Below are 24,556 nucleotides of genomic sequence, written 5' to 3' on the forward strand. Positions count from 1 at the left end.
AACCATGGCAGATCTATTTAGATTCTTGCTACTCAGTTTGGTCCACTGATTGGAAACATCAGTATCACCTGGGAGCTTGTTAGAAATGCAGTTTCAGACCCAGTCCTGGATGCCCTGAATCCGAATCTGCCTTTAACCAGAGCCCACATGAATGGTGAGCACACTTGCATCTGTGAAGCAGAGCTTTAGAGCACACAGGAGGCCATGCCCAGAAAGGTGAGATTGGGCTCTTTGGGGGAAGGAGGCCAACAAGGGCTAGGGTGCCCTGCTTTGCCTTGTGGCTCCCACCGCCTGCAAAGCCCTCAGACCCTTGTCAGCAAGGGTGTCTCACGTGGGGACACGGCTAGCGTCCTTACACATCGGTGTGCTGGGACAGCCTGGTGCCTGGGGCCACAGTGGGGGTGCGGTGGCTCAGGCCACCCCCCCAGAGCCCAGGGGATGCCAGGAGGTCAAGTGGTGGTTTGCGGGAGTACCAGGTGCTCAGGAGGTGGTTCACCTGCTCCCTACTGGAGACTGCCCGCAGGTGGGCCTTCCTGCTTCCGCCGTCCAGGCCCTCGGGGGGCTCAGGCATCTCCAGGGGCTCTGGGTCTTGGCTGGCTGAGTCCCGGTGCAGCCCGCGGGCCCGCATCTCACTCTGCATGCTGGCAAAGAAGTGCAGCACGCAGCGGTGAGCAAAGTCCCGCGCATGCTCGCAGCACGTCTCATCGAAGAGCTTCTGCTCCAGGTCCACATAGTTGCTCCAGTATCTGCGCTGCAGGAAGACTGTCTGGTCGAAGCAGGGCCTCAAGCAGCGGGCCAGGAAAGCCACGACGATCAGCAGCAGGGTGATGCTCCAGCCGATGGCCTGGAGTCGGGGTGGGGGAAGACGAGGGTGAGTGTGGCGGGATACAGGTATCATACAGTGTGGCAAGAGGGTTCCAAAGTCTCTCCTTTTCCTTATCCCTCCCATCCTTCCTCAAATCCATCCATCTTCCCATTTAGTAATTCATCCTACCAACCACCTTGATCCTCCCTCCCCCCTCCAGTTCATTCTTTCATCCTTGCATCCATTTCCTTTTTCTTTCTTCTTTTTTTCCCTTTATTTTTAGGTGAGCATCCTTCTGAATCCTTCTTTTTAGGGCCACACCCTAGGGGTCCAATCGGAGCTGTAGCCACCCGCCTATGCCGCAGCCACAGCAATGCCAGATCCGAGCCATGTCTGTGACCTACACCACAGCTCACGGCAATGCCGGATCCATAACCCACTGAGGGAGGCCAGAGATCAAACCCGCATCCTCACAGAGGCTAGTTGGGTTCATTAACCACTGAGCCACGACGGGAACTCCCATTTTCTATTCAACTATTTCTCCACCTATCAAGTCATCCATCCTCAAAATCTAACTATATATAAAATCTTCCTATCCAGCCATCTTCTCCACCATCCTTCCTTTTGTTCATCATCCATCCTCCTTTCCAGCCACCTATCCTTCCATCCATTTGTGTTCCCATACTCTCATCCTACCTTCCACTTATCTATGCAACCATTCATCTACCTGTCATTCATCCCCCTAGCTTTCCTCCTGAAGGGAAACAGATTATGTGACATATGGCTCAAATATCCCTCTTTGACTAAAAATTATTTTGAGCTGAAGACCATTAAGAAGCAGCATCCATAGGAACATCTCTCCCCACCCTCCCCTTTTCTACCTAAAGACAGGATACAAATCCCACTTTTACAGAAGACAGACTCTTATGAGCCCAGAGATGGCACCAGGAAAATCTGTAAACAAAGCTTCCTTCCCTAGCTTCCTCCCATGGATTTATTCACCTTCCCACAGTTTCCACCCTTGGAAGCATAAAACTGCTGTCTTTTGTCCTGTCCTTTCTCTACAAAGGAACTGCTCTTGGTTGAGGGTGAGAGGCCACTGCCATAAGTTATTCTTTCTTTCAGCTTTCTCCTGCATTATGAGCTCTACACATGTGACTAAACTGTTTGCTTTCCTCCTGTTAATATTGCTTTTTGTTAGTGTTTTAGCTGAAGACCTAAGATGGGTGGAGGTACAGTTTTGCCTCCTTTGCACTGCCATCCATCCATCCATCCATCCATCCATCGTCTTTTCATCTTTATATCCGGTTCTTCATCTGTGCTTACATATGTTTATCCATCCCGTCTGTGCATCCATTCATCCTGTATTTTACAGGAGACACTGGGGACTCTGGCTTTGCTCTCATAGAGCTCACACTTTAGTGGAAGAAATAAAGAAATTGGGGATGACTGGCTAAGTTCCATATCGAGGGATGAGTATGTAGGCAAGGAACAGCCAACCTCAACCTGAGTGCTCAGAGAACAGTGAGGTTGAGGCTGAGGCCTGGAAGATGAGTAACAGTTTACAGGATATGAACAGGGAGCAGTGTTCCAGACCAAGAGTGAGGAAAAGCCTGAAGCAGTTCTCTGAGGCTGGAGCCCCTCACCTGGCCAACTCCTCCCCCCTTGGCCCATCCAAAGGTATCCTCTCTTCAAGGTCTCGCTTGAGACCAACTGTGTAGGAGTTCCCATCGTGGCTCAGATGGTTAAGAACCCAACTGGTATCCATGAGGCTGCAGGTTTGATTCCTGGCCTCAATCAGTGGGTTAAGGATTCAGCGTTGCTGTGAGCAATGGCTTGGACCTGGCATTGCTGTGGCTATGGCATAGGCTGGCAGCTGCAGTTTTGATTTGACCCCTAGCCTGGGAACGTCCATGTGCCACAGGTGTGGCCCTAAAAGAAAAAAAAAAAAAAAAGACCAACTGTGTGGCCCTGGAGCAGAGGAATCACTCCTCCAAACCACAAAGACAGGGAGTTCCCAACGTGGTGCAGCGGAAACGAATCGGATTAGTATCCATGAGGATGTGGGCTCAATCCCGGGCCTCACTCGTTGGGCCAGTGATCTGGCGTTGCTGTGAGCTGTGATGTAGGTCAAAGATGCAGCTCAGATCCAGTGTTGCTGTGGCTGTGGTGTAGGCCGGCAGCTGTAGCTCTGATTTGACCCTTAGCCTGGGAACTTCCATATATATATATGCCTAGGGTGCAGCCCTAAAAATACCAACAACAAAAAACAAACAAAAAAAACCAAACCCACAAAGACAGATTGGAATCCTTCTCATTTGTAGATGTGATTGACAGAGTTCTCTCATTCGGCCTCTTACAGGGTCCCCCCTCTCCCCACCAATTAAAAATACTGTGTGTTTTCCTCAGGAGCATTTAATATGACTGATCATTTGCAGCTGAGTCAGGATGCAAACCCTGGTCTGACTGAGAATTCTACGTTCTTTCCAGTGAACCAGTGAAAACCTACATTGTCATGTCCACAGGGACCGTCTGGGTAAGGAAACCAAACCTTCCTTTATTTTGCAGGAGAAACTGAGGCCCAGAGGGGATGGGATGTGGCCAAGGTCACAGTCTGAAGCAGAATCAAGTGTGTCCTGAGCGCTGGTCCTCTTTCCACCACTCCACAGGCCTGCCTTTGCCACCAGCCTGTCCCACCCCCACCAGCAAGCCGGGCTCCCATGATGCTCTGCATGCTGTTGGTTCATCTAAACGCTTTCTGGAGACGTGGCCCAGGCTGGGCTCTGGGAGTGGGCAGGGTAGAATCTGGGGCCTGGGCTCGGGGTGGGCCTGGGGTTTGCCACAGAATACTGGGTTCTGTGCCCTGTGGGGCTCTGAGCATCTGGGCATCTGGGGAGGACCTGCATTGGAGGGAGGTGAACAAGAGGGTTTGGGGGAATGGCATCTCAGATCCTGCCTATCCTCTTACAAACTGTGTGACTTGGGCCTTGTAAACGCAACTCTCAGAGCCTCAGTTTCCTCACCTGCAAAATGGGATGAATGTGACTGCATCCCCAACTAGGGCTATTTTGAGAATTAGAGGCAGTGATACATGTGGAATGGTTATGACAGTGCCTGACACATGCGTGCCCAGTGAATGTAATTGGTATCAGTTCTGAGTGGCGGAAGAATATGTGTATGGATTGGGGGCAGGGCAGAGCAGTATGCCTCCAGCGTTTTCCTGCCATCCAGCCTGGGGGCGGGTCCGCCCTGGGGTGAGTCAGCGTTGTGGGCAAAGTGCCCACTTCTAAGGCCTGACGCTGTCCTGTGTGTGGCTCATGCTCCGGATCCCCTGGGGGACCACTTGCTCTGAGGCTGTGTCTGCAGCATTGAGAGGGGCCGCAGGAAACCATCTGTACCTCCCTAACCCTGTCCCTCAGAACCTAGGCAGGATGTTTTCCAGGGCTGGGAGAGGACCTTCTGGATTACCTGTGACAGGCACCGCAGGTAGCGAGATACTGCCTTCCGAGCGGGGCTGTCCCTGACCAGCTCATCCTCCTTGCAGGGCACCTTGGCCAGAAAGAGCTGCACCTGGCTGGGAGTCATGTTGGCAAAGTCTAAAAACTTCTCGGGGTCCACAGAGCTGCTGAAGGCACACACGAAGCACTTTCCATCTAGGAGGGCCAGGAGGATCCAGACTAGGGGGGCGGCCAGCGCTCTCTGCAGCACAGAGGAGCACATATACCTGGGAGCAGAAGAAGGGAGGGGTCACAAAGGGCAGCCTGAATTCAGTTGCAGCAGGAAGGCCACAGGGGAGATGCAAGGACAGACTTCCCAGGAGGGCTGGGAAATACCAGGCATGCTTACAGCAAAGGAAGGGCTGCAGCTCCCACCGCAGAGGTCCCAGCAGCAGAGCATAGGGAAGACACAGGGCTGGGCGTCCCAGGAGTCCCAGGACCAGAACACCAAGGAGCTGATGTTCTTCCTGCTCTAGGCTTTGTAGTGACTCTGTTGCTGCTTTGTTCGGGTCAGAAGCATCTAGAGCTTTGACGGGCAGCTCCTATTCATGTGGAGGGCCTGCGTGGCTCTGCCTGGGGCTCTGGGAGGGTCCCTGCTCCCAGAGTGGGAGGCTGGAAGTGCTGGAGGGTTCACAACCCCCACATCCACCTTCAGTCCAAGAGGGCGGGGCCTGGGGAATAAATGCCCCAGCTTCAGGGACCCCCAGTGGGGTAATTCTAAGGGGTATTCTACTCGCTCTCAGATGGTGGTTCCCAGAAGGACTGAGCCCCAGTTGCCTACTTAGTGTCACATTCCTCCAGAGCCTGCGTTCGGGGGGAGCTTACACTAAGCAAAATAGAGGTAGCATCTCAAACACCTCCCCATGGCAGCCAGGGAGCCCACCCTCTGACTGTCCCCAGGTGCCTCTCTTGACCTTCTCTGCCCACCTAGTGGCCTAGGTGGGGTTGGGTCACAGGACTGGAGCCCAGTGGAGCTGTACCCACTAGACCCCAGAGGAAAAGGTAAAGGGCACACTTAGTGCGTGTGACCTTCCCTGCGTGGCTGAATCCCCAGAGGGAGCATGGAGTCCCCAGAGGCTGCTGTGGCAGAATGAAGATGTTTTCGACTTGGATTGTATACCATCCGTAAGATGATGCGTGCTGGCTGTGTGTGTGTGTGTGTGTGTGTGCGCGCGCGCGCGTACGTGGCCTGCCCAGTGGTGAATTATAAAGACGTTGTAGGCAGGGGCAGCTCCAGCGTTTTCTCTGTGGGCAATGTGGTTAGAAGGTGGGAATGAGGACTTGTGATGAGGTTACATTACACGCCCTTGAGAACAGCTGGATTGTCTATGTCAAAGACTAGGGGACAGGAAAAGATTGTGAAACCTGCAAAGCCCATCCTGCCGCTGCCCGCAGATCTAGAGCACTTAGAGATTTTGTCCAAAACACTAAGGGCAGTGGTTCTGGCTTGGGCTGTGTTTGAATCAGAGCCTCTTCCTAGCTGTGGGAGCTCAGAGAAGTGACTTAACCTCTCTGTGCCTCAGGTCCCCTATCCTTGAAAGTAGGTCCAGTCCAGGAACAGACGCAGGGCCAAGGTGAGAGTTCAGAGGCCGTGCACACATAAGCACTTGGCACAGAGCTTGGCTAACAGCTGGCCAGGGAGTATTACGAATTGCTCAGCTCCATCAACTGACCTTGATAGAGGGCGCCAAGGCTCTGAGGATGCAATGATACAGCAGATGAAGTTCTGGCCCTTGGGGAGTTTGCAGGGGAGGGGATACAGCCTTCAAGCCATCATGCCTCTTGTACATGCAATTCAGCTACACACATCATAGGATGATCCTTCATGCATGTGGGGAGTTATAAACCTCGGCCAGCACAACAGATGTGACCTGGATAATTCCCGGGAATCCTGTATCGTGCATGCGTCGCCAGCACTGGCCACAGAAAGGTAACAGATGACAGGAACAGAAATATCTGTTTCCAGGAGTTCCTGCTGTGGCGCAATGGGATCAGGGGTGTCTTGGGAGCACTGGGACGAAAGTTTGATACCCAGCCCTGCACAGTGGGCTAGGGATCCAGCATTGCTGTAGGTGCAGCTTAGGTTGCAACAATGGCTCAGATCTGATCCCTGGCCCTGGGGAACTCCATATGCTGTGGGGTGGCCAAAACAGAAAAAAAAAAAAAAAATCTGTTTCCAGAGTGGAAACTGGCAAATGGGTCTCTGTGAACTGATGATACCTTGGTGTCATTTCCTAGGGGAAGGTAGGGGGCATCCCTTTTAGAGATTTTGGGGGTGGGTGGGTGGGAGAGCCCTAACAACACCCATGGGGACCCTTGGGGGACAATACCCATGGGTAGCTGGTGAGGTGGGGCCGCACCTGATGATGCCTGGGTCCTTCCTCCGGTGCCCCGTGGGCCGGCGCCACTCCTCAACCATCACCACGGACTGCCGGTTGGCCAGGAGGCCACAGAGGAAGAGGGCGAGCGGGGGAGTGAGCAGCAGGCCCAGGCCGTAGAGGGCATTGTAGCGCACCAGGCAGGGGCAGTTGAAGTCGAAGGAGGAGTACAGCTTGACCGTGACCGCGGCCAGAAGCAGGCAGATGCCGTTCATCACTGATTCGGAGCTGGACTGGAAGTGCTGGAAGAGCATGCGGAATTTATCCATGGCTGCGGCCGGGGTTGGGGTAGCAGGAAGTGGGGGGCAGCGAGGCCTCGGCCACCTTCCTGGTCAATACCAGGCCACACTGGGGGCGAGCCTGGGGCTGTGAGAGGTCCTTCCTTCTCTTCCAAGGGCCTGAGGGGACAAGGAGGTGGCGGCGTCCAGGCCCCCACCCAGCCAAGGATGTAAGGCAGAGGGAGGTTCTCTCCACCAAGGCTTCCTTCCCAGCCAGGGGTCCCCCCTTGCCGTTCCCCTCCTCTCTGAGGGAACGAGTCACTGCTCTGTGACCAGCCAGCCCGAAGCATCTCTAGGCAAATGGGCCCCACCCTGTCCCTCTGGCCCTCCCCAGCCCATTCCCTCCTCCCTTCAGGGTTTGGATACTGAGGCCTGACAGCTGGTGAGGCTTCTGGTGGGGGACAGGCAAATTCTGGGTGTGGCAGGGTCATGGTGCTGAGGGAGCCAATTACATTGTCTGGTTTTGGCCAAAAACGTGACTTCCCTCAGCTGAGCCCAGGGAGTTTTTGTGCAGGCTTTCATGCTGGGAGGAGCCAGGAGGGGTGCCTTATCTGCCTGAAGTCTTCCCAGAAGAGACGTCCCCTGAGAGAGTTTACCTTCTGTTTCAGCATCTGGCCTGGTCGTGGAAGGCAAGGCCTTACAGACAGAAGGCACCACCTGGGAAAGTAGGGCTCGGAGGTGAGAAGCAGCCAGGTGTGGATGGGCCATTTGGGGTTGCTTGAATGTAGTGACAGACTGTGGGTGTCGAGAGATGGGACTGGAGGGGTCAGCGGGTGCCTGCAACCTTTTCTGGAATCCACTTTATTCTGCTGCCCTTCAGGTCTGGCCACTGACGGGCCCAGGTCTTCTGAAAGCACAGCTCCCACTATGTCACTGCTCTGCTCAAGTGTGACTGGGGCCCACTCAGCCTCCTTAGCTTGGCATTCAAGGCCCACCTAGCCATACATAGTGGTGTCCTCCCATCCCCACTGGAGAACCTGTGCCCCTTCCTCTCACCTGCTCTTCAGGAGGCAACTCAGACGCAACCCTTTCACCAAGCCCCCTCCCCCACCCAGGACCTCAGCTCCGTGGGTGCCTCTACCTCCCATTCGGCCTTTGAAAAGGCCACACTAGCCTGCGGCTCCTCTCTCCCAGTGTGGGCGCAGATCTCCCAGCGAGGACAGAACCTGCACCTGCCCGTCCTGGCCGCCTCCAGCAGGGTGCCAAGCACATTGCAAGGGCAACGGATGTTTGTTCTCTGTGACTTTGACCCTCAGATCCGTCTCTTCCTCTCTAGCTCTCTTCTCTCTCCCGACTCCTCGACCTGGACCTGCCTCCCTCAGCTCCTAGGAAGTGAATGGAATGTAGGTCCTGTTCTTAATCTCTCTCCGTCTCTCCCCCTGGGTCTCTCTCTCATTCTGTCCCTCTCTCTGTGTTGTGGCCTCTTCCAATCTTTCTCTCTTCCTTGTCTGCAGCCTGCCCCATAGCACTCTGTTTTATTGGCCCCCAGACCCCAATGCTGGCAGCCTGACTCAGGGAGAGGCGTGGAGGCAGCTGCAGGAACCCAGGGCTCTGTTCCTGGTGTCGGAGATCAGTGGGCATTGGCTGGAGGTGGTGAGGCATCCAGACCCCACCTACTCAGGCTCTCCCTCGATCGTCATCCATCTGCATCCCTCACTCCCAGTCCAGGGCTACTCCTGCGTGAAGGAGAACCTTGGGGACTGGGATGGGCTTGACCCTGCTGAGCCCTGCTCCATCCAGCCTGGACCAGTGCGTCCTCATGGTCATGAGTGCAACTCCCCCCAGCCCTCTGCAGCACACGAGGTGAGCATCCTTCTGAATCCTTCTGAGCCCCGAGGCCCAGGAATCCCCTCTGGTCTCCATGGAGCTCGACTGGCCTGCGGCAGCTGCTCGGACCCCCCTTCTTCTCATATTCTCAAATAACTTTTAGCAAATGAAAATGTCTTTTTTTTTTTTCCTGATTAAACACACCATTATGAACAACTTCAAAACAGAGAACATGAAAGTGTTCCCTGCACCCCCCCCCGAGTCTCCCTGTCATTGCGTCAGTGTGTGTCCTTCTGGACTTGTTGCCACCTTGCATGGACCTGTGCCCGGCTGGCCCACCTGGGATTCCCAGGAGACTCCTAGGAACCAGCGTGAGTGAAGCCTTGGTCACGGCCGCTCACCCAGGAGCACCGGGGTTGCCCTGGGACTTGCCATCTGCCTGCTCTTCACCTGCAGGACACAGGACTCACCATGGCTCGTTTCAGTTTCTCTGAAGAATGACAGCCCAGCAGCTTAAGGGACCTGTGGGACCTACAAAGTGAATTGTGTCGGTCAGCCTGTATTTTTTTTTTTTTGGCTGCACCAGTGGCAGGTAGAAGTTCCTGCACCAGCGACTGAACCAGCGCCACAGTTGCGAGCTGTGCCACAGTTGTGGCCTATGCCAAAGCTGCGGCCTGTGCCAAAGCTGCGGCAACGCTGGATCCTTAACCCCTTGCACCAAAGGGAACTTCCACTCAGCCTGTATTTTAAGTCAGACTATTACCAAATGTGCCATCTACCTGTTGGTCCCTCTAAAGCCAATAGAGAGGCAAGGTTGGTGGAAAGAAAATTTGCTTTATTTTGGAGGTGGGCAATCAGGTGAGGGGGAGAGTCGTCTTTTGAACAGGGGTCCGCCCCACCCCCTGTCCCACCTGCCAGCCTCCAAATAAAGCAAACTTTCCTTTCCACCAATGTTGCCTCTTTGTTGGCTTTAGAACATGAGCAGCTAGACCCCATTTTTGGTAACAGTTTTTTTTTTTTTTTTTAATGCCATTCTGGGGCTCCACTCTTGTGACATCTGGCTTCCCTGGGTTTCCCAGTACAAAGCTGCTACCATGACAATGTGCCAGGATGGTTGTGATGAGCCCACTGCTCTTGGCTACTAGCCCCGAGAGGGAGATTTGGGGGGAACATTCCCAGCAGCTGCCGAAGCCATTGGTCTCCAGGATCCTCCCTGTTTTGCCCCAGCTCAGCACTGGCCGCCAGGGGGTGCTTTAACTTGCTGGGACAGAAGGATGCATCTGGCCTGAGTGAATCTACTGGTGTGCACCCCGGAAAACTTCTCTTTTGCTCTCAAAGTGCTGTTTGGGCAGGGAGGGGAGAGAACTGGCCCGGGAGGGTCCGAGCTCCTCTCTCTCCTATTCTAGAATGTCTCAGGGAGGGGAGGGTGGCCAAAGAGCCCCCAGCCGCCTCTAACCTAGGGAGTCTCCAGAAGAGAATGCACAATGTTTCTGAGAGAATGCTGCAGGGATTTGGGCCAAGGTCTCTCACGGGCCAGCCGGTTCACAGCTCCAGCCCTGCAGGGGAACCATGTGCTGTGTGACTGCACTGGCCCTTGTGAGTTATTTACTGGAAAACACTCAAGCACAGAAAAAGGCAGGATGGAAGCTCACCCCAACTTATAGGGATATTACTTCTCAGGGTGAGCAGGTGGCTTAACATCTTTTAAAATTTCCCTATCTTCTCAATACTTCATTTTTTTTTGTGGCTGCACCCACAGCTTGAACCCAAGCCACAGCAGTGACAACACCAGATCCTTAACCCACTGTGCTACCGAGAGTTCCCTAAATAGTCCGCTTTATAATAAAAATTTTAAAATTTTCCCAATAAAAATCATAAATGTTTTTTACTGGGAAAAATCTCAAAGGGATTAAGGGGTAAAGAAAAAGGGAGATCACATTTTATTGCCTGGAGCCTGGGCCTCCTGAACTAGGAGAGGCAGAAACAGAGGAAAAATAGGAGAAAGACTTCCGTGACTCATGTGTGTGGATAGTTATTAACTCAAAGACCTGCTGCAGGATGATGCCTTCGATCAGATTTTCTCAGCTCTCTACCCCAACCTAGGGCTCTGCAGCTGTATTTTTCCATTTTTTTTAATGCTGGGAAATTTTTTACAGGTCAGATTTTCATTTAAATTTTTAATTTTTAAATTTTTATTAAAGCGTAGTCGATTAACCATGTGTGGTAACTTCTACTGTATAGCAAAGTGATATATATATATATATATATATATATATATATATATATATTCTTTTTAAAATATTATCTTCCATCATGGTCTATGCCAGGAGATTGGATATAGTTCCCTGTGCTATACAGTAGGACCTCATTACTTATCCATACTAAATATAATAGTTTGAATCTGCTAACTTCAAACTCCCAGTCCATCTTACTCCCTCCCATTCCCCCTTGGAAATCACAAGTCTGTTCTCCATGTCTGTGAGTCTTTCTATTCTGTAGAGAGGTTCATTTGTGCCATATTTTAGCTTCCATATATAAGTGATATCATGTGGTATTTGCCTTTCTCTTTCTGACTTAGTATGAGAATCTCTAGTTGCATCCATGTTTGCTGCAAGAGGCATTATTTTGTTCTTTTTTATGGCTGAGTAGTATTCTATTGTATATATATATATACCACATCTCTTTTTTTTGTATAATGATTTTTATTTTTTTCCATTATAGCTGGTTTACAGTGCTCTGTCAATTTTCTACTGTATAGCATGATGACCCAGTTACACATACATGTATACATTCTTTTTTCTCACATTATCATGCTCCATCATTTGTGACTAGACAAAGTTCCCAGTGCTACACAGCAGGGTCTCATTGCTAATCCATTGTGAAGGCAATAGTCTGCATCTATTAACCCTAAGCTCCCCGTCCACCCCACTCCCCCCCCCTCCCCCTTGGCAACCACAAGTCTGTTCTCCAAGTCCATGATTTTCTTTCCTGTGGAAAGGTTCATTTGTGCTATATATTAGATTCCAGATATGTGATATCACATGGTATTTGTCTTTCTCTTTCTGACTTCACTCAGTATTAGAGCCTCTAGTTCCATCCATGTTACAGCAAAGGACATTATTTTGTTCTTTTTATGGCTAAATAGTATTCCATTGTGTATATATACACACGTCATCCTCCTAATCCAATCATCTGTGGATGGACATTTGGGTTGTTTCCATGTCTTGGCTATTGTGAATAGTGCTGCAATAAACATGCGGGTGCATGTGTCTTTTTCAAGGAAAGTTTTGTCTGCATATATGCCCAAGATTGGGATTGCTGGGTCACATGGTAGTTCAATGTATAGTTTTCTAAGGTGTCTCCATACTGTAATATACCACATCTTCTTAATCCATTCATCTGTCGATAGACATCTGGGTCATTTCCATGTCCTAGCTATTGTGAATAGTGCTGCTGTGAACACAGGGTTGCATTATCTTTTTGAATTGTAATTTTGTCCAGATATATGCCTGGAATGGTATATATTGCTCGATCATATGGTAGTTCTATGTTTAGTTTTCTGAGGAACCTCTATACTGTTTTCAATAGTGGTTGTATCAATTTATATTCCCACCAACAGTATAGGAGGGTTCCCTTTTCTCCACACCCTCTCCAGTATTTGTTTGTTATTTACAGACTTATTAGTGATGGCCATTCTGACCACCACCAGTATGAGGTGGTACTCCATTTGTAGTTTTTGTGTTTTTTTAGGCAGAAATAGATTTATTGAGATAGGACGCTTGTGAGAGGTGCAAGCGGGCAGGCAGGGAAGCTCTGCCCTAATTTGCAGTTTAATTTGCATTTCTCTAATAATTAGAGATGCTGAGCATCTTTTCATGTGCCTACTGGCTATTGCATGTCTTCTTCAGAGAATATCTATTTAGGTCTTTTGTCCATTTTTCAACTGGGTTGTTTTTTTGTTGTTCAGTTGTATGGTTTTTTTGTATATTTTGGAGATTAAGTCCTTGTTGGTTGCATTATTTGAAACTATTTTCTCCCACTTGTGGGTTCTCTTTTTGATTTTTATATGGTTTTCTCTGCTGTGCAAAAGCTTGTACACTTGTTAGGTACCATTGGTTTATTTATTTATTTGCTTTTTAGGGCTGTACCCGCGGCATATGGAAGTTCCCAGGCTAGGGGTGGAATCAGAGCTACAGCTGCTGGCCTATGCCATAGCCACAGCAACGCCAGATTCAAGCTGCATCTGCAACCTACACCACAGCTCATGGCAATGCTGGATCCTTAACCCACTGAACGAGGCCAGGGATGGAACCTGCAACTTCATGGTTCCTAGTTGGATTCATTAACCACTGACCCACAACAGGAACTCCCGTAGCATTGTAATATTGTCTGAAGTCTGGGAGAGTTATGCCTCCTGCTTTGTTTTTTTTCCTTCAGCTTTGCTTTGGAAATTCTAGGTCTTTTATGGTTCCATATAATATTTTGGATTATTTGTTCTAGTTCTATAAAAAATGTCATGGGTAATTTGATAGGGATTGCATTAAGTCTGTAGATGGGGGGGATAGTATAGTAATTTAAGCAATATTAATTCTTCCAATCCAGGAGCATGGAATATCTTTCCATTTCTTTGAATCCTCTTCAATTTCCTTCATTAATGTTTTGTAGTTCTCAGTGTATAAGTCTTTTACCTCCTTGGTCAAGTTTATTATTAGGTAATTTTGAGTGTGCAATTTTATTATTTTTAATTATTTATTTTTCTTTTTACAGCTGCACTTGCGGCATATGGAAGTTCCCGGGCTAGGGGTTGAATCAGAGTTGCTGCTGAAGCCTATGCCACAGCTATCTATCCTTTAACCCACTGAGTGAAGCCAGAGATTGAACCTGCATCCTCACAGAGACAATGTTGGTTCCTTAATCTGCTGAGCCACAATGGGAACTCCTCTGGTGCAATTTTAGAAGGCATTTAAAAAAATATTGCTTTTATAATATTTCATTTTTAGAGAAGTGCAACCGATTTCTGAATGTTCATCTTATATTCTTCTACTTTGCTGAATTTTATCAGATCAAGTAGTTGTTGTGAAGAGTACTTAGGGTTCTATATATAATATCATGTCATCTGCATATAGTCAGATTTTCATTTTAATTCTTACTTAAATCTATTTAGTAGTTTTAAACATGTGTTAACTTGCAATAGGAAGATCTTTGTAGAACCAGCCTTTGGTTTCTTTTTTTCTCAAATTGGGGTCTTGCAGACTTAGTCCTAGGGGTCTTCTGGATTTTTATATCCTTCAAAAGAAATCTGGGTATTATTTGAGAAACATTGGCTGAATTGTTTTCAGAGTGCCTGTGATTTAGAGGGCTCTTTAGGACAGGCTGCCCCCTACTGGAGGAGTCGATGTATCAGCTGTGTGTGTGTGTGTGTGTGTGTGTGTGTGTGTGTGTTTGTGTGTGGTGTTATGTGGAGTGTGAAGGGTATGTAGTGTGTGTGCGTGTGTGGTGTGTAATGTGTGTGGGGTATGCGTGTAGCGCGTATATGATGTGTGTGATGTGTAGTGTTATGTATGTGTGGTGTGTGTGAGTGGGTATATGTTGTGTGTGTACATGTGTATGTGGTGTATGTGTGATGTGTAGTGTGTGTGTGTGTGATGTATATTACATGCGTGTGTGGCGTGTATGTAGAGGTGTGGTGAATGCAGTACATGCCCTTGTATGTATGTGGTGTGTATGTGCATGATGCATAAAGTGTGTTCATGTGTGTGTTGTGTGTGCATGTGTATATGATGTGTAGTGCGTGTGATTGTGTGCATGTGTGGGGTGTGTGTGTCTGTATGTGTATGTGTATGACGTGTAGTGTGTGGGTGTGTGGTGTGTATGTAAGAGTGTGTCTTCAGAAAGGCCGGTGTCGGAGTTCAGTGGTAGTGAACCTGACTAGCATCCCTGATCCATCTCAGATGTGGCTTGGATCCCACATTGCTGTGGCTGTGGTGTAGGATGGCAATTACTACTGCTGTGATTGGACCCCTAGCCTGGGAACCTCCCCATGCCATGGGCATGGCCCTAGAAAGACAAAAAAATGAGAAAGAAATACTGGCGCCACTATGTTTCTTCTTCCTGGACAGTGGACACACCCTCCCCTGAAGTTTCCCTCAGAAGGAAGACATTGGATGCATGTCCTACTTCTCCCAGGACGAGGAGGCTATTGTTCGCTCTTGTCTCTCAGAGCCGTGGTGCCTTCTCTGGCCCTGAGAGACCTGACTCTCTTCTACCCTGATGACAGAGGCCTCCGTGGCATCCTGGTGACAGGCCTTTCTTATCTGTCTCTGGCAGAACAGGGCAAAAGCAACGTGGCACTTGTAGGGGCTCCACTCTGGTGACTATGTAGAGCTCTGTGGCCCCTAAGGGTTGGAAAAGAGAATGAAAAAGAAAGGGAAGACTCTGACAAATGGCATCGGAAGAGCTGGCTAACCATCGGGGAAAATCTTTTGTTTTTTTCTTTTTAGGGGCACACCGGTGGCATATGGAGGTTCCCAGGCTAGGGGTCTAATTGGAGCTACAGTTGCTGGCCTACACCACAGCCACAGCAATGCCAGATCCAAGCCTCGTCTGCGACCTACGCCACAGCTCATGGCAACGCCAGACCCTTAACCCACTGAGCGAGGCCAGGGATCAAACCTACAACCTCATGGTTCCTAGTCGGATTCGTTTATGCTGTGCCACAATGGGAACTCCCCATTTGGGAGAATCTTAGAGTGAATCTCCACCTCATTCTTCATTCTTCCTACCAAAAGAAGTTCCAGTGGCTCAAAGATTTAAACATAAAAATTAAAATCATAAAAATTCTACAAGCAAAGTTAGGTGAATTTATTCACAATCAGAGGCTAGGGAAGGCCTTTGTGAACAGAGCACAGAATTTGGTAGTTATGAAGAAAATGGATACAGTGGGCCTCATCCCTTCTGTGGGCAAATGCCAATCAAAGTAGAAATAACGAACTGCAAAAAGGCACTGGCCTCACACATGCCCCACACAGGCCTGTTTTCCTTAATTTGCAGAGAAATCATATAAATCAATAAAAAAGATGCGCAATCCTATGGAAAAATGGGCCAAAGATGTGAGCAGGCGATTCACAGTAAAGACAAGTGACCAAAACTGCAAAGATTCTAGTCTTCATAATTAAATATGAATCTAAACAACCAAGTGCCTTTTTAAGCTTACCAAGTTGTTGGAAATGAAAAGATTCATAATATCCTGTGTTGATGAGAACTTAGGGAAAGAGTCACTTTCATGCACTGATGGTTGGAGTACAAATTTTTGTAGAACAAATATATATATATATTTATTATTTAAGTATATATTATTTATATAAGATATATATGTGTGTACACACACACACACACACACACACATACACAAATATCTTTTAAAGGCTATACTCGCAGCATATGGCAGTTCCCAGGTAAGGGATCGAATCGGAGCTGTAGCTGCTGGCCTGTGCCACAGCCACAGCAACGCCAGATCTGAGCTGCATCTGTGACCTACACCACAGCTCACAGCAATGCTGAACCCTTAACCCACTGACCAAGGCCAGGGATTGAACCCTCATCCTTATGGATACTAGTCGCTGAACCACAATGGGGACTCCTGGCAATATATTTAAAGCAAAAATTTAAATATGCATGTCTTTGATCTAACAGTTACATAGCTCTGTATTTGCCCTATGGATAGATTTGCAGAAGTAGCCAAGATAAACAATCAAGGATGTTCGTTATAGCTTTCTTTTAATGGCAATAAAACTGGAAACAACGTAAATTTCGTCAACAGGGGATGTTTGATAATTTATGATTAAGTAAGTTGTGGCACAGCCATAGAGCTATCTATACAGCCAATAAAAGAATGAAGCAAATCTATGTGAGTTTATATGAAAAGACCTTTAAGGGAGGTCCCTTTGCGGTTCAGCAGTTAACGAACCCAACTAGGATCCATGAGGATCCATGAGGATGCAAGTTTGATTCCTGGCCTCACTCAGTGGGTTAAGGATCTGGCATTGTTGTGAGCTGTGGTGTAGGTTGCCAACACGGCTTGGATCCCACGTTGCTGTGGCTGTGGCTCAGGTCCGCAGATGTAGCTCCAATCTGACCCTAGCTGAGGGTGTGGCTCTAAAAAGCAAAAAAAAAAAAAGCAAAAAAGAAAAGACTTTTAATAGAGTCTAAGTTTTTTTTTTTTAAAGCAATTCAGTATGCTGCACATGATATAATCCTTTCTGAGTAAAAATGATATAAATATGTAAAAGTTTTGGTATTGCGCATATATTTTGGCTGGAAGGATGCAGAAAAAATGTAGATGATTAATACTATTGGGGGGTAGCAGAGGAGGGACTTTTATTTTTTTTCCATTTTAGACCTTTCTGTGCTGTCTGACTTTTCAAACAAGGTGTACATATGAAATTTATTTTAAAAAGAGCACCAGAAGTAATCTGGGCAGTAAATTTATGGATTTTTAAAATATATTTCTGCATGTAAGTAGATAAACATTATTTTTATTTTTATTTTATTTATTTAAAATTTTTTTTATTGTTCTTTCCCCCAACACTTTTTTTCCCCCCCACTGTACAGCATGGGGACCCAGTTACATATATATGTATACATAATTTTTTCTCCCATTGTCGTGCTGCAACATTATTTTTAAAAAATAAGATTGAAATATATGACTGACACAAAATAAAATAACCAAGTTTAAGCCTTAACATTCTTCAGCATTTTGATTTTTGGTCTTCACAGGTTACAGAATGTGGAACAATTTCATTGGTTTACAATACATTTGTAACTCATTTTCTCAGAAGAAGAACAGATAAGCCCCATTTTATAATATCTCCACGATTTTCTTTTAAACATGACTAATGATCTATAAAAATGGATTTTTTGACCAAAGTGAAATGAAGTTGTTTCCAGACCCTGTGAGCGGGTTTGGTTTTCTGGCGTGGAGTTACTGCCAGCAGTGGCTTCAGGAACAGCTGTTGGGCCAAATGCAGAGACTTGGGGACAAAAACAGGTGAGTTGCTCTGGGGGAAGAGAGCCCTCAGACAGTTGGATTTTCTGAATTCTGTATTTTCTGTGTAAATACTAAAGTCAGAGTAACTCCAGGGCCTCTGCTCTTCCCTGTTGCCTGTGCCCACAACCTCATGAGACTTCTGATTTGTGTCTGGGAGAGCCCTGGGCCGGGAGTGGCAAGTCCCAGGGCTGAGGGTCATCAGATACGTGGACCACACATCCTCAAGCTCTGACCATGTAACTACAGCTGTTCACTGGGCATCTGCAGTGCCCATGGCCAGGGGCTCTGTTGGAGCTGGGCACACGCAGGTGCCCACATCAGGTACCAGATGCGGGTGGTGGGCCTCTCAGTGTGAGCTGGAATGCTCTGAGGAGGACCTTGACTTGCCGTAAGTTTGAGGAGATTCTCCCGGTCCTGGAAGAGAGTGTGTGTCTCAGGGAGGCTCTTTAGCTGGAGATACAGCCTCAGGATGAAAGATGAGAAAGTGGCCTCAGTGAAGCAAATATGCCCAGAGGGTAACATCTGGGTGGCTAAAAGAGTAGGGCTAATTTCTTCATTGACAAATGTAAGTAAAAAATTTTAATTGAAATATAGTTGATTTACAATGTATTAGTTTCAGGCATACAGCAACATGATTTATATATATATATATATGAACATATATATATGTTCTTTTTTTTAGAGTCCTCTCTTATAGGTGATTATGAGATATTGAGTATAGTTCTCTGTGCTCTACAGTAGGTCCTTGTTGGTTTTTTATATATAGCAATATGTATATTTTAATCACAAATTCCTAATTTATCCCTCCCCCTGTATCTTCTTTATAATGAAGTAATTAATGTAAGCCAAAAGAATCTATTTGTGCCCCCAATTCTTTTCCTGTTTTGAAAAAGAAAAAGAACAGCCTGTAAATATTTTCAAGCTGTTTTGACTTGAGCCCCCCCACCCCAAAAGTTGATGGGCAAAGGAGATTCTAATGGGGCTCTAGCGCCACCTGGTGGTAACTGGAGAGCGATTGAGAGGAATGGGAGGTAAGAGACGGGTCATCCAGCTGAGAGGAAACTTTCCACAGGCTGCTCTCCTTCTGAGGTGCTTTTGGGTAAAGGGTGAAGGTGGGAGCAAGTGAGACCTCTTTTGGGAAAGGGGGATAGAAGTGAGAGACGACAGTGGCAGCAGTAATGGAGAAACGTCTGTTTCCTATTCTGGGTCTAGGGCGTTTGAACTGATTGAAGGCTGTTGATTTATGGGATAGTCAGTAGTGCCCCCTGGCTCCTATTTGTCTTTCAAGTTTTACCATGAAGGAGTTTAAAATTTTTATGTGGTCCTATTTATCATGCTTTTCTTTTATGATTCTCTGATCTTTGTGACATTCTTGGAAAAGCTTTCCTGCCAAGTAAAGGGTGTTTAAAACATCTCTGAGTGAAAGGATGCTGGGGTATTACATCCACTTTGAGTATTGTTCATTGAATTCAGTTTTGTTATTTTAAAATGTATATTTTGTCCATTAGCGGCTGTGTGCTTCCTGGCCAACTTCCAAAGGGCTGAGCCAAAGTGCCTGGGGTTAAGGATCTTAAGGGCAGGAGGGGGCTGGCTCAGGAACTTGGTGAGGACATGTCCCCTGCAACAGGTGTCCTCCTCAGGCTGGCGCCTGAAGGAATCCCATCCTGGGGCCGGCAAGATATCACAGGGGCTTGGACCCAGACCATCCTAGGGCTTCCTTATCAGCTCCTAGTCACACATCTCAGCTTTCCTAAGCCTCGGGACTTTCATTTGTAAAATGGGGCTGCTGTTGTTGCCAGTAACAATCACAGTAATAATGGTACCTACTTCATAGGGTTGTTACCAGGCCTAAATGAATTAATACAGATGAAATGCTTAGACCAAACCCTGGTACATATGACCGTATCCTCCATATACACATCACCTGTCAGTGTTACACGAGCCAGTGGCCCTGGGATGGGTCAAGGGATGCTGGACTCCTTTGAAATCACTAAGCAAGTTTCCCAGACAGGGATACGTATGGTCCTTTTCTGGCGCGGGGCATTTTCCTTTTGGCCTCTTGCAAGGATCTCCACCAGTCCTTTTAGATTCAATCTTTTTTTTTTTTGTCTTTTTGCCTTTTCTAGGGCCGCTCCCGTGGCATATGGAGGTTCCAAGGCTAGGGGTCGAATCAGAGCTGTAGCCGCCAGCTTATGCCACAGCCACAGCAACGCAGGATCCGAGCCACATCTGTGACCTACACCACAGCTCACGGCAACACCGAATCCTTAACCCACTGAGCAAGGCCAGGGATCGAACATGCAGCCTCATGGTTCCTAGTCAGATTCATAAACCACTGCACCACAATGGGAACTCCCAATCTTTTTTTTTTTTTAATGATTTTTATTTTTTCCATTACAGTTGGTTTACAGTGTTCTGTAAAATTTCCACTCTATGGCAAAGTGACCCAGTCACACACACACTCTCTCTCTCTCACACATTCTTTTTCTCGCATTATATTCCATCATGTTCCATTACAAGTAAGTGACTAGATATAGTTCCCTGTGCTATACAGCAGGATCTCATTGGTTATCCACTCCAAATGCAATAGTTTGCATCTATTAACCCCGAGCTCCTAGCCCATCCCACTCCCTCCCTCTCTCCCTTGGCAACCATAAGTCTGTTCTCCAAGTCCATGCATTTCTTTTCTGTGGAAAGGTCCATGTGCCATATGTTAGATTCCAGATATAAGTGATGTCATATGGTATTTGTCTTTCTGACTTTCTTCACTCAGTATGAGAGTCTCTAGTTGCATCCATGTTGCTGCAAATCCTGTTACTTCTTTCCTTTTAATAGTTGAGTAATATTCCTTTGTGAACATGTACCACATCTTCTTAATCCATTCATCCGTTGATAGATAGACATTTAGGTTGTTTCTATGTCTTGGCTATTGTGAATAGTGCTGCAAATGAACATACAGGTACATGTATCTTTTTCAAGAAAAGTTTTGTCTGGATATATGCCCAAGAGTGGGATTGCTGGGTCATATGGTAGTTTTATATTTAATTTTCTGAGGTACCTCCATACTGTTTTCCATAGTGGTGTATCAATTTACATTCCCACCAACAGTATAGGAGGGTACCCTGTTCTCCACACCCTCTCCAGCTTTTGTTATTTGTTGACTTGTTAACGATGGCCATTCTGACAGGTGTAAGATGGCACCTCATAGTAGTTTTGATTTGCATTTCTCTAATTATTAGTGATGTTGAGCATTTTTTTATGTGCCTGTTGGCCATCTGTATGTCTTCTTTGGAGAAATGGCTATTCAGGTCTTTTGCCCATTTTTCAATTGGGTCGTTGTGTTTTTTGCTGTTGAGTTAGATAAGTTGTTTGTATATTTTAGAGATTAAGCCCTTGTCAGTTGTAGATACAATCTTAATGATGGTTGGCCTTGGGAGTTTCTGTTGTGGCTCAGTGGTAAGGAACACAACTAGTATCCAAGAGGATATGGGTTTGATCCCTGGCCTCGCTCAGTGGGTTAAGGATTTGGTATTGCCATGAGCTGTGGTGCAGCTCAGAGATGGCTCAGATCCCACGTTGCTGTTGCTGTGGCATAGGCCAGAAACTGCACCTCTGATTTGACCCCTAGCCTGGGAACTTCCAATCTTAAGAATGCTTGGCCTCAGACCTGGATTTTATCCTAGGCACTATAGGCCCAGAACTTAGGCCCAAGTCTGTCTAAAGGTCTGTTTGAGAATGGAGAAAACAAAACAAAACAAACAACAACATTACTGGCTCCAAATTATGAAAGGAAAACTTCAAAATCAAAGTTAAGAAATGTTTGCTTAAACATCTATGAAACTTAATGTTGCGTCAACTTCATTAATTGTTAAGTGAATACTCATAAATATTTCATTATACTTGAAGACAGTCATGGGTATTTCTCACTTGGCAAGAAACCTAACACTTGCAAGATTGCTTAGAAATAAAACTGATTGTAAATTCAATGAGTTCATTTTAGTCCAATGATTGCCAAATTTATGAAAATCCTTTCAAAATGTTTAAGACAGGAAAATTAAGTTTAATGTGGGATGCAGTATATTTTAGTATATTTGATGTTATATGGTTAGGCTCCACTTATAAGAGTTTGGAGGTCTAGGGGGTCTTGCAGTTGGTCCCAGCCTTAGGGGAGGCCTCCTAGAGGGCAAGCCTGTCTATGGAGCGGAGGAAGGAGCATGGGGTCCCCCTCCCTATACAGCCACCCCCTGCCCTCCCTTCCAATGTGGGTGGTAGCCTGCACTGGCCTGGCCCCATATGGTGTTCAGCTTTCCCCTGGAAAGCCTGCAAGCCTGCTTGCTTGCTTCCTTCCTTTCTTCCTTCCTCCCCCCCCCACTCCCTCCCTCTTTCTCCCCTTCCCATTTTTAGGGCTGCATCTGCAGCATATGGAAGTTCCCAGGCTAGGGGTCTAATCAGAGCTGCAGCTGCTGGCCTACACCACAGCCACAACAAGGCAGGATCCAAGCCGCATCTGAGACCTACACTGAAGCTCACGGCAATGCTGGATCCTTAACTCACTGAGCAAGGCCAGGGATCAAACCTGCATCCTCACAGACACTATGTCAGGTTCTTAACCCCCTGAGTTACAATGGGAACTCTGAGGCATTCTTTAAATATTTTCATCTCACCTGGAACACATGCCCACGACCACAGTTTCCCAAAGTGGGATCAATTAGTGACCTGCATCAGATTCTACTGAGCCAGAATCTCTTGGGGTTGAGGCCCGGGAATCTGCATTTTATTAGACTCTCCTCCCCTGCTTCCTCCTCCCCTATCCCTGGAAGATGCTTCTGATGCATGGTGAGCTTGAGACTCATCAGTCTAGCGTGTGCATACACCCCAGAGGGAGGGCAAGATGATCCGTTTAAAAAATGGATTTTACTTTTAGAGCAGCTTTAGAGTCATAGCAAAATCGAGTGGAAGGTACAGAGAGTTCCCATATACCCTCTGTTCCCCATTAACAATATCCTCCACCAGAGTGGTACCTCTGTTCCACCTGATGAACTTGTATGGACACATCGTGATACCCTAGAGTCCAGAATTGTACATTAGGGTTCATTCTTGGTGGTGTACACTTCATGAGCTTGGACAAATGTATAACATCATAGAGCCACATTATAGCATCATACAGAGTATTTTCATGACCCTAAGAATCCTTTATGTTCCGCCTAGTCATCCTCCCCCTGACACTAAACTACTGATCTTTTTCCTGCCATAGTTCTGCTTGTCATACAGTATATGGCCTTTTCAGACTAACTTCTTCTACTTGGTAATAGGCATTTAACATTCCTCGTGTCTTTCCATGGTTTGATAGCTCCATTTCTTTTTAGCCCTGAATGATATTCCACTGTCTGGATGTAGCATATTTTATTTATCCACTCACCTACAGGAGGTCCTCTTCGCAGTTATGAATAAAGTGGCCATAAACATCCACCTGCAGGTTTTTGTGTGGATCTAAGTTTTCAGCTCCTTTGAGTAAGTACCAAGGAGCACAATTGCTGGACTGTATGGTAAGAGAATGTTTCGTTTTGTGAGAAACCAGCCAACTGTCTTCCAACGTGGCTGTGCTGTTTTGTATTCCCACCAGCAATGAACGAGGGTCCCCATTGCTCCACATCCTCGCCACCACTTGGTGTTGTCAGTGTTCCGGATTTTGGCCGTTCTAATAGTTGTGCAGTGGCACCATTGTGTTTTTTTTTTTTTTTGTCTTTTTGCCATTTCTTGGGCCACTCCAGCGGCATATGGAGGTTCCCAGGCTAGGGGTCGAATCGGAGCTGTAGCTGCCGGCCTATGCTAGAGCCACAGCAACGCAAGATCCGAGCCGCATCTGCAACCTACACCACAGCTCACGGCAACGCCGGATCGTTAACCCACTGAGCAAGGGCAGGGATCGAACCCGCAACCTCATGGTTCCTAGTCAGATTCATTAACCACTGCGCCACGACGGAACTTCCGGCACCATTGTTTTGATTTGCGCTTTCCTGGTAACATGAGGAATGGAACCTCCGATGCTTATTTGCCACCTGTATATTTTTTCCTTTGGTGAGGTGTCTGTTAGTCTTTGGCTCGTTTTCAAAACTGGAGTTCCTGTGGCTCAACAGAAACAAATCTGACTGGCATTCATGAGGATATGAGTTCGATCCCTGGCCTCGCTCAGCGGGTTGAGGATCCAGTGTTGCCGTGGGACGTGGTGTAAGTTTCAGACTCGGCTTAGATCTGATACTGATGTGGCTGTGGCATAGGCCCGGGGCTACAGCTCTGATGTGACCCCTAGTCTGGGAACCTCCATGTGCCATGGGTGCAGCCCTATAGAGAAAAAAAATGTTTTTTTTTTCCCTTATTGTTGAGTTTTTAAATGTTCCTTGTATATTTTGGATAACTGTCTTTTTTTGGGGGGGGATGAGTATCTTGTTTCAGGTATGTCTTTTGCAAATGTTTTCTCACAGTCTGTGGTTTGTCTTTTTATTCTTTTAACAGTGTCTTTCACAGAGGAGAAAATTTAATTTTTTTTTTGTCTTTTTGCCTTTTCTAGGGTCACTCCTGCGGCATATGGAGGTTCACAGGCTAGGGGTCTAATCCGAGCTATAGCTACTGGCCTACACCAGACCCACAGCAATGCAGGATCTGAGCCCTGTCTGTGAACTACACCACAGCTCACAGCAACGCCGGATCCCTAACCCAGTGAGCGAGGTCAGGGATTGAACCTGAAACCTCATGGTTCCTAGTTGGATTTGTTAACCGCTGAGCCA

At 47.3% G+C, this 24,556-nt stretch overlaps 1 protein-coding gene across 1 annotated transcript; it reads right to left on the minus strand.

Annotated features, from left to right (window-relative positions):
• Positions 1-352: 352 nt before the first annotated feature.
• CALHM3 (calcium homeostasis modulator 3) lies at positions 353-6,949 on the minus strand. Its single transcript, XM_047759612.1, has 3 exons — positions 6,663-6,949; positions 4,274-4,529; positions 353-844 (listed from the first exon to the last, which is right to left on the minus strand). The coding sequence occupies exons 1-3, from the start codon at positions 6,947-6,949 to the stop codon at positions 353-355; spliced, it is 1,035 nt and encodes a 344-aa protein (XP_047615568.1).
• Positions 6,950-24,556: the final 17,607 nt, after the last annotated feature.

Source organism: Phacochoerus africanus, chromosome 15 (assembly GCF_016906955.1).
Source record: "Phacochoerus africanus isolate WHEZ1 chromosome 15, ROS_Pafr_v1, whole genome shotgun sequence".
In the NCBI taxonomy this organism is placed as follows: domain Eukaryota; kingdom Metazoa; phylum Chordata; class Mammalia; order Artiodactyla; family Suidae; genus Phacochoerus; species Phacochoerus africanus.

Excerpts from the sequence above, each read along its gene's own strand:
- CALHM3 (XM_047759612.1), bottom strand. The coding sequence starts at position 6,949 with ATGGATAAATTCCGCATGCTCTTCCAGCACTTCCAGTCCAGCTCCGAA. Across the intron at positions 4,530-6,662 it reads AAGGACCCAGGCATCATCAG|GTATATGTGCTCCTCTGTGC; the intron begins GTGCGGCCCCAC and ends TTCTGCTCCCAG. Across the intron at positions 845-4,273 it reads ACCTGCGGTGCCTGTCACAG|GCCATCGGCTGGAGCATCAC; the intron begins GTAATCCAGAAG and ends CCCCGACTCCAG.